Here is a 10710-nt window from a genome sequence, read left to right on the forward strand (position 1 = left end):
TCCTCATGTGTGAAGGCCGCAGGCAGTCCGACTCGCTTTGTCCATCCACGGCAGAGCATTGCTTCTTTGCCCTCAATTACTTAGTGATCATGAATTTTTTTTCATACAAAGTAAAGTAAGACACTTAGCATTTAAGCACCTTCAATAGTCCAAAAATTATAATAAAAAAATAAATCTCAACAATACTTTCGTAACACTCCGTCTTGACTAATTTTCCATGCAGTCCTTAAAGTCCTTAAAAGTGCACAACCACCACAATGACAGTCAAGCATAATTCAAGGTACTTTAATGTCTAGTGGCAATAAATTAATAAATCAGTGAGAAATATTTTTTCCCACCAATCTCATTGCACACAAAACGTAAAGGAAGAAAGTCTGAATGCGGGAAAAGACGCTTCCCCTCTGGCTATCCCTGGTGTTCTTTGTTAAATGTTTGAGCTAGACAGCAAATCCGTATTCATCGATGCATGAGTATGTTCTAGTGGCTGATGATTGTCCCATATGTTGGGGAACACACATACAACCCCAGGTCGTTGATACGACATCCCACCTCACTCTAATTGGAAATTCAGCTTGTGCAGTGGAGCAGAAATATACCGCAGTCAGCAATTTAGCTTTGCTTTCATTACACACATCCTCACTAGCTCACATTCTCCTTTGTTCCCTCGACGAGACTAAGCCAAATCGTAATTACAATTGAATGCGTTTGCATTCTAACTAACTTAGGCTATCTGTAAGAAAAACAATACATACAGTAATTGTTAACTAATCTTACTTTTACTAGTCTGTCTTTGGAACTTTGTAAAATACTAATCAACAGTGGTTGGCATACGTTTGTACATAGACAGGTCAGAGCGTAATTGAACTAATAAGATCGGCTACCATGCACTGAAAACTTGTCGTCAACGGGCTATAGTCAGCTGAAATGTAATCGTTGACAGAAATACGGCGGCCGTTCATGAAAATTCACATATTCTCCCGAAATTCTGTTTCATGCAATATACAATTAACTAGCATTTTCTTAGATTCCTAAATTAGCGATTGAATTTTGGGACGACGTTGTGTTGATGGTGGTAGAGCCAACTATGATGAGGCAAGTGTAAATGTGGAAAACACAAGTCAGGCTCGCAAACGCGCCACCACACTGGCCAACTTCAAAATAAAGGCTTACTAAGGCTTGAATTGCTGTCAATTTTCAATGTATACTTTGCTAAGCATTTATTTTGAAGATAGCCTTAGCGGCGTGTTACGTTGTGGGTATGTTTGCAGTATGTCGAAATGTTCTGTCGAAATGTTCTAAATCTAAATGACAAAGCACATGCCGAATAAACTGATACTGGAGGCAAAAATAAATAAAAATAAAGATATTCTCCTTTATTTATTTTATTTTTTTTTATTTGAGATACCCAACTAACAGAAGGAGACGTATGATTAGAGAGAAATAGACCAAGAGAGGGTACTGTGTGCTCATGTGAAGTCCCAGAAGCTCCGACCATAAAAAGAACCGCTACCCTAGAGGTTAAAATTGAGAATTGCTGGTACTCCGCAGCGCTGCATACCGGCCATCTTAAAACACTGACTATAAACCTAACTTTTAAATTATTATTGACAAGCACTGCATATAACTTTGAATAGTCACCACAGCAGTGTCGTTATTGGTCCACTTTTTTAGTGCTTTGCCAATGAGAGATACATTTTAAACCTCACTCAACATCTGCTTGCCACTTTCTGGTAGCAGTCTCACAAATGCTGAGTACAGCTTTTGTGCAAAGCCACCAGTGGCAAGGTTCTATGATTTATCCTCAGACATCCTCCTAATTTAGAAATCCATTGCAAAGAATTTGGTTTCTGGTCCAGTCTATCAGTATGAATCAAAAAGCTTATCTCAATTTTTTTTTATCGAACAGAATGGGAAACCCTAGAATGATCTTCCTCTCCATTGTTTCTCTTAATTGTTGTCTTGGCATTATTCTTGTCATAAATAGAAGCCTCCGTGACAGACATTTTTCTTTGTGCCAACAACTGCCTATTGATTCGCGAAGGCATTAAGCATTGCTCAGACCTGTCATCCGCTTCTCTCACACACATGAGCAGCGAACGACTAAATGCCCGCCAATGTCACATCAATAGCAGAGTGATTACAAAGCTTATTGTGCTGTTTGTTTTTTAGTAGCTGGAATTAACTTGTTTCATGATCATTTAACTTGTTTGAGGTGAAGACCCATTCTAAACAATGGGGATCTGCTAGGCTGCTATTCATGATAAATAGATATCTGTTTGAAATTCAGTCCATGAACTGTGCTCAATCCACCGAATGTGTTCTTTCTCCACCAAGGCTATGATTTCCATGATATCAACCTGTAGTTGTGCACACGACTGTTGCAAAGCAAAAAGAGACGTCGATTTGAATTAATTATTCAAGCAATGAGCAACAGCAACAAATGAACAGTATCACATATACTGATCAATGGATACTAATCACGTTTTATATTCACGGCTGTTTTTTGCCACACTGACATAAAACAAGCCCTTGTTGATTTAGTTAAGGCATGCGGAGTGGAGTGTATGTTACGCTGATTTGAATTGGAAAAAAATTGTCTCAGACAGAATTATGATTTTTTTTTTTCCCCTCAACCTACTGCAACCAACAGATATGTGCAACCGATGATGATGATGATCAGCCAGCCTACAAATAGTTTGTGTGTAATCACCACCCTTAGGAGTGACAGAGGAGTGATGATTACCCTGCTTACTATGACCTTTTCCAAGAGGACAATCTAGCCCTGATTGCTGCTTTTTCCCCGTCTTTTGTATTCCACAACAGTTACTCGTCTGTTCCTCAAGCCACCTTATTTCACATCAGCTCTCCCTCATACGTGTCCTTTAGATAGATAGAAAATAGATTTGCCTGTCATATTCGAAACAGCTCTCACGCTGAATATTGCGGACTGACAATAAAAGCATCCCATCCCGTAAAAGCCATGCTTTATGGTTTTATGATTTGTCTTTCTGTGATGAATATCCAGATTTGCATGAAAACGCTGCAGAATTGGGAATGTATTATTGGTGTCGTAATTAATGCCTGCATTCAGTACATTCTTTCAAAAATTATCACATGACGCATGGTTGACTTTTTCCCCCCAAAATCACCTCGATTCATGCACTCTTTTCCAGAGGTAGGCATTCTGTCAGTGCGGACGGAATGCCCGTCAGTCCGTATCACTGACGGATCCCCGTTTTGCTGGAAACGGAAACTTCGAAACACTAACGGACTGTGCACCAACGGGAGCGTTTTTTTTTTTTTCACATGGGTCGCGGGCGTGGCGGAGCCTGTCCCAGCTGTCTTCGGGCAATACACACCCTTGACTGGTTGCCAGCCAATCGCAGGGAACGCAAAGACCAACAACCACACACGCTCACAACCACACAATTTTGACTGTCCAATCATGTTTTTGGAATGTGGGCGGAAACCTGAGAAACGCAATCATTCCAAAATGGTTCCCATTGTTTATACTCCCTTGGCCGTCAATATGTGTGACTATGGTCCTAACTGATTCCAACTAGATGTGTGCCAAGGGTGCCATAGATAAGAAGATGCCGAGCCTGATGTTTTTTTTTTTTCAACTGATGGTCCTGAAATACCAGTGACGAACTGTTTGGTGATGAACCACAATTAAAATAATGATGATGGATTAACAGACTGTGTTGACAATGATGGACGCTGTTAGCGAATGACGAATGCCAGACCTGCAAATTTTACTGAGGGGCCCACCTATGTTATTTTTGGTTTGCAAACAGTCAGGATCACGAACGTTTCAGTTGTGCTTTTTCTCATGTCGTGTAAACTTCATTGGCTCCATGGGTCACACATTGCAGGTATCTTTGTTTTTTATTTATTTATTTATTTTTTTTGCTATGAATAGTTGCCTGAGCTCCTCCACCCCTACTCACCCGTCCGCTGCTTAAGGTCACCGGACAAATGCTGCTGGAGGTGCCGAGGACTAGGCGCAACCTGAGGGGGAATCGTGCCTTTTCGGTTGCTTTTCTTTTTCTTTTGTTTTCTGTTTTGTTGTCCGTCCTTCTCTATGGAATGACCTTCCATTGAGTGTTAGGCAAGCCCCCTCTCTGTCCACTATCAAAACTTGTTTGAATACACATTTTTATTCTGTGGCTTTTGGCTCAACGAGACTGTCGCTGTTCTGCGGTTCTTCTGGTATCTACTGTGAATGTGTTTTAATTTGTGTTCTCATTCACTGCTAATTTATATTACACTATATGGAAAATGCTTTGTTGCAGCTCCAGCTGTTGTGAAATGCGCTATATAAATAAAGTTATATTGTGTTGTATTGTATTGGATAAATGTATTTCACTTATTTGTGTAATATACTGTATTGTTTGCTGGCTATGCACTGATAGAACATCCATCCATCCATTATTTGTACCCGTTCTCCTCACAAGGGTCACGGGGGTCCTCGAGCCTATCCGAGCTATCTTCGGGAAGTAGCCGGGGTACACCTTGAACTGGTTGACTGGAAATAACATTTTTCCATTACTCCTTATGTCAATTGATACTACAAAAAGTGACTCCTCTGAAATAGGGCTTATTAACAGGTATTCAACTGAACCGAGGTGGTTATAACATGTGATGTATACTGACTGACAACTTCCATCCCACTGTTCTCTGGCACTGCGCAGTTGACCTGAATCGCCTCAACGATGACGTAAAGCGGTACAGCTGCACCCCTCGCAACTATTCCGTCAACTTGCGTGAGGAGCTCAGGGCCACCAATGCTGTCTTCTTCCCCCGGTGCATGCTGGTCAAGCGCTGCGGCGGCAACTGTGGATGCGGCACTAATAACTGGAACAGCGGCTGCACCTGTCAGGCCTCTAAGACCACGCTCAAACTGCACGAGGTGGGTCACACGTCATAAAGCCATGGAGTAGGACATGTGATAGCAAAACTGAGAATCAACCGCCAAGACAATTGTCAATAAAAGAGTGACAAAGATGGTCTTACAAAATCTGCACTGGGCTCACATTGACAACCACGGGTAGTCGGAGATAACAATGGATATTCTCAAAATTACATTGTGGAAGAGCGTCTTTTTTTTTCAGTCAATTTTGCTACAGTTTGCTGCTACACCAGTTTAAGAAATAAAAACTGTTGATTCGATTTTAAAAAGAGGTGAACTAAACAATTGTAGGTTTGTGATATTGTAATATTTTGATTGTTTAATTAAAAAAAAAAAAAAAAAACCTTGATTGGAATTCCTGGGAGTAACCTGCAAAAAAAAAAAACCTGCTCCGCAAAAAATTAAAAAGTTGATCCTCAAATTAAGTAATTGAGTCACAAAACTGCTCTGCAATTTTTTAAAGACTTTTTATATGTAGAATAATGATCACATAATATGGCATCACTGTATTAAAGTAGTTACAACGTCTGCCTCATAGTTGCCAGCTTCTGAGTTCAAATCTCCACTCAGACTTGCTCTCTTGCCCCTCCATCCCTTTGTTCTTCCTCTGATTCATTGTTGAGTCCCCCTTCTTGCTTTTTTCTCTGTAATGTCTTACAATGAGACTGCAGACAAGTAGGATTTAGGTTCTAATTGTTTGCGTGACTTCTACTTTTTATTGCATTGTTACTCATCCCATTGTTTGAGTGCTGGGAAGCCCAGATATTCATCATCGTCAGCATTCACGTGGCTCAGCCGATGGGAAATTACAGAAACTCGCTTTCCTTCTATTTTGATGTTAAAAATGTCCAGTGCAGCAAATTTAAAGTAAATCACATAATCACCGTTAGATCTATTTCAAAGGCCAAACTGGGCTTCAGGTTCCAAAGTTCCAAATACTGACCAATCACTAAAAACAAATGGCTGTTATTCTAATGTGCACTATTCAAATAAAAAATAAATGGCTTTTAATATTGCAATTCTGAGGCATACCACATACACGCAGAAAAACTACCAGTTCTCCAAATTAAATCCACCCACCTTTGACCATTAAAAGACAATGGTCCCAATTTTGCTTGACAGGCGCGCGTTTGCTCGGTGTATCAAGCAGTGTATCTTCATTTTCGTCTAGTTTAGCGTGTTTGAGAATTTGGCAGACCATGTTGTGCCTGGCTAGGTGTTCCGGTGCACTGAGCGTGTACCTGACAGTTTGGTGACAAAAAGTAGACCAGACCTTAGATCCGGTAAAATCAGGTCTAAGTTGTGGCGCTGGTGGTGTAGAACAAGTTTGGTGAATCCAGTTAGACAAGATTCAGATTTTTTATGAATAAATATGACATCAGCATACATCGATCCTTCTGAATCATTAAAGAAATCAATTCATTACCTGAACCCTGACATAATGTAAATGTGTCCATTTGTATGAACATCCGTCTGTCCATCCACATGCCCGAAAGAAAACCTTTGTCTTCCCATTAACAAAAACTCATAATGCTACATTTGTTGTGCACTCACATACCTCAGGGACCACATAACTTATGGTTGGGCAAGAAAGACTTTAAAGTCCTGTGCCGTCTCAACTTATTCTCCATGTCCCTTGCAGGTGCTCAAGTATGCCCCGGAGACCACTCTGTACCAGCGCCATCGCAGGACAAGGGTGCGCTGGGTCATTGATGAGATCTTCCTCTCACACCATGACAAGTGTGAATGTGCCTGTCCCTCGCAGCCTCCTCGCTGAAATACTGACACAAACTATCTTGGATTGTCGGACACCTTCTGCCATTTTGCCCAAAACTTTTTTTATGCAACCAGCTATGCAGTAAATGCAGAGAAGACATAATTCGATGGATGATGCACAACTTGTAACATTACTTAACCGTAAGAACTTCAGAGGAATGATCGTGAAACTCAACTATAAGTCAAGCAGTAACAAACTCTACAAAAACATTTGATTGCATGAGTTAAGCGGATCTTGAGATGTCTTTTCTGTCGCTGGCACGGAAAGGACCGGAGTATGTGAATCGAACCTGGCGGTCATTCGAACCTAAAGACTAAAAAAAGCTGTTATTTATAAAACGGAATTCCCCAGCCTTCTGATTTTCCACCAAGCCCGTCTTTGTTTTGAACACATTCCTGTCGCCAAGAATTCCAGCATCCCTTTGTCCTTTCCTTCACGCCGACCGTACCCTGTTGCCTCCCTTTTGTTTCCCCCTCAATGTATCTTCAATCACACAGAGAATACACACAGAACACACACACACACGCACGCACACACACCCATCCTGTCCTATCACTCACGACCAAACACGTCAGAGACGTCAGCACATGCTACTGCACTCTGCCCAGTTTTCTGAGCATTCCGGGCATTCCAGCCGCGAACTGGGAATTCTGCTAACACCATGCACCTCAGACCTGGAAAAACATCACATAAAAGAGGGAGAGAGGGAGAGGAAACCTGCCAGAGAGAAATTGAGCAGGTGTTGGGTATTTTTTTCATGACATACACTATAGTGTATGGGCAACCGTGGGACACTCCTTTGTTTCAAATAATCCTTAATACAGAATTTTGTATCTGTGTCAATTATTCATTCCATAAAGACTTTTTGGACGATTTTTTTCCCAGCATAACTGTGCCTCAATGCACAAAGAAAACAAAATAAAGGCATGGATGAATGGATTTGATTTCGAAGAATGACTCTAACACCCTGACTTCAACTCCATTACACACCTTTGGAATGAACTAGAACTGAGCTTGCGATTCGGGTACCTTTCCGGTGACGTCTAACCTCGCAAATGTTTGTCTACATAAGTGCGTCAAAATTTCTACAGACACAGTTGAACATCTTACAAATAGTTTCGGACAAATGAAGCTTCATGAAGCACTTGTGATACATTTTGACTCCTCTCGATGGCACTCTTGGTTTAAAGATCCGGGGACATTTTTTTACAATTTGCATTGTGGGAGCCTTTATATTTAAACCAAGATCACCATCTAAAGGAGTAAAAACTATCACAAGTGCGTCATGCTTCATTTCCTCATCACCGCTTTGAAACTCCCTCCTGAAAAGTGGAAGCTGTTTTAGCTATAAAGGATGAGCTAACTCCATATTTTCTTCCATTTTCATCTTCAGCTTGCCCACTCATGTCTGCATTTTTATTTACCAAGGATCCATTTCTTCATACGCACGCAACCTTGTAATTAGCACTTTAAAGCAAACTTTCATGCAAATGAGTGATGTTATTATTATTATTATTTTTTTTTGCGAGTGAGTCTGTGTCAGTTTGTGTGCCTTTTCGCATGCACGTGTGTCTGTGTGTGTGTAGAAGTGCTTTTGTCTGAGGGGTGGGGAAGGTTCCCAATAGTCTCGAAGCGGGGAGCGCAAACAACCTTGTGACTATTTGACATGCGACAATTGTGTGAGACAGAGAGCAAGTATAGTGCCGTGCTGTGTCTGCTGGACTTTGATATGAGATTTAAATCACAACAGTCCTCTCAGTCATCACCTCCCATGTGTCCTCATTATCACACGCTTGAACACATGATGAATATCTGCAGAAAAATAGATTTTCACACTCTGCTTTTTTGTAAGGCAGACAACGACAATAATTGGAGACTGAACTCTTGAAGCCATGTGATCTGATTCAAATGTTTGGGCGGCCTTTGTATGAGGCAGACTTGATAGAGCACAATCATGAGAAAGCCTGCAACAACTGCATGAACACCAAAATGATATAGTGTGGGTCAATAGTTCCTTCTTCAAACACAGTGAAATCTGATGGCGCTGGTGGCCCACTGCCAGGACTTGTCCGTATTACACGCACCACTCCTAACAAACAAATTGCTGCTTCTTCGAGCTTCCACATCTCTGTATGTAGTAGCCATTTGTTTTATTTGCATGCAAAGTTGACAAGTACATTGCGCTTGTAGCTTGTAAGCCGGTTGTTCATTAGGTCATAAGTCATCGGTTTTGCTAAATGTTGAGTTCCTGCATAGAAGGCCATTTCTAACAATATTTGTGTGAGTTCTGTGTTTGTGTCTTTCAATGTGTTGTCAGCACATTCCATTGTTGCACACGTCAAAGTGGCTTTCACTAAATAAAAGAATCCAAAAGAACAACATGACATTTAAAGCTACCACATTAACTCCAGATTCACCCAGAACGTGAGAAAGTTAGTCTAATGTTGCAGACTTACATATTCTTTGAGCAACAACAAGCCACCTCCCCCCGCCCCCACCCCCTCATTTGTGACTCACACGTCAAATGTGATCAGCTCAGGCAATCCAGTGAATGTTTGAACAAGGAAAAAGTGCCGCTTTTGCTCTGACAAAACTGAAGGCTTTAATTTATTGCGTCTTTCTCAGTTGAAAAATCAGCTGGATGATTTTGATAAATAAAGTATTTGTCGCATCAGTGAGTCTTGTCATCTTTGCCGTGTGTTTGATCATGTGTAGCGTATAACGCATTTGAGGCAGATGGAGGGATCTTTGCGATGAAGAGGAGATGAAGGAAGGGCCAGAAAGCAGAAGAAGAAGAACAAACCGCAGGGAGAAGGGCTCGATGATGTTGTCTTTTACAGCCCTGTGCATGAGTCGCCATGGAAACCATATATGTGCTTTTCAGGCCAATGTAGCTGCAGTAAGGTCAGTCGAGTCAGCGCCACAGAAGTCAGATGGAAATTAATGGCTGCTGTGGCCTGAAGGAATGATTTAATTGTTGATTTTGTATTCAATGATTGAGTGTGACAGGAGGCCATGGTTAACCATTTCCTGCCTGCGTAGAAGGCGCTTTGATAAGAGCTAATATTTGAAGTGACATGCACTCCGATTTGTGTATTCATTGTGCGTAGCGTGGAGCCTCGTAGGTCACACACGATCTGCCCTCGGAACAAGAAACATTTTTTTTCCTATGGGAAATAATGAAGAAATGATGTTGCCATCAGAAAAGGTCTTCTACCTATTTTTAAGGAAACACTCAAAAGGTACTTTTAGAAATCCCCCTAAATGTCAAAGAAAAGAAAGTGCACCGGTGATGTGATGTTCGTCAAGATGCTGAATTCTCACATGCTGTCACGGCACTGGTTCAACCTCAATGTTTTTCCCATTAGCCTTTTGTACAGTGAATGCTTTGAGTAATGCTCTTAAATGTCATGAAACAGCATCTCAATTCTTTTCATTTTCAACCACAGTGCCATCATTTAAAATGAATTGTTATTTTTATATATTTCCTTATTCGGAAACCTCAAAGCAGTTCACATCTAAAGTTATAAAGTTGGTGCTGTTGCCATGATCAGATGCAACTCACAATCTCCTTGGTACAAAACAAACTTTCTGAAATGATCCAATTGGTTTTATATTTATATGTATTTATTTTTATAGAGCCGTATCAAATTGGAACGTAAATCTGCTGTGGTAAACTCCAGTAATATAAATATTCAAATGTTAACGAACAAGAGATACCACGATGGAGGTGTATCAGTCGGTGCATCTCAAGACTAATGTTTGCCCTTCCCGCTGCCTTTCTATATTTTAAACTACAGTTGCTACATGACGACATATTTTATCTTCTGTGAGTAAACTGACCATTTCATCTCCAGCACTTCCTTCTTCTTCGCTCCTTTCTTGTCATTCTGATTATATCTGCTTTTCTGTCATTTCACACTTGTTGACGTGTTCCTGTCATCCTCTCTGTGATGGTTTCAATGTCTTTTTTTATCAGGCCAAATCTCTCTGGTGCGGCACCAGGGAAACTAGGATATGA

General features: G+C 40.9%; 1 protein-coding gene across 1 annotated transcript in view; it reads left to right on the top strand.

Moving 5' to 3' along the window:
- The window catches only part of pdgfd (platelet derived growth factor d), a 40411-nt gene extending 31129 nt beyond the window's left edge, over positions 1 to 9282 (top strand). Inside the window, exons 6-7 of the mRNA XM_088300830.1 lie at positions 4695 to 4912; positions 6555 to 9282. Of these exons, the coding sequence (XP_088156956.1) occupies positions 4695 to 4912; positions 6555 to 6689 (353 nt within the window). The 3' untranslated portion in view covers positions 6690 to 9282. The remainder of the gene's footprint in view (positions 1 to 4694; positions 4913 to 6554) is intronic.
- Positions 9283 to 10710: the final 1428 nt, after the last annotated feature.

Source organism: Idiotropiscis lumnitzeri, chromosome 7 (genome assembly GCF_059441095.1).
Source record: "Idiotropiscis lumnitzeri isolate Australia: NSW breed Sydney's pygmy pipehorse chromosome 7, RoL_Ilum_1.0, whole genome shotgun sequence".
In the NCBI taxonomy this organism is placed as follows: Eukaryota; Metazoa; Chordata; class Actinopteri; order Syngnathiformes; family Syngnathidae; genus Idiotropiscis; species Idiotropiscis lumnitzeri.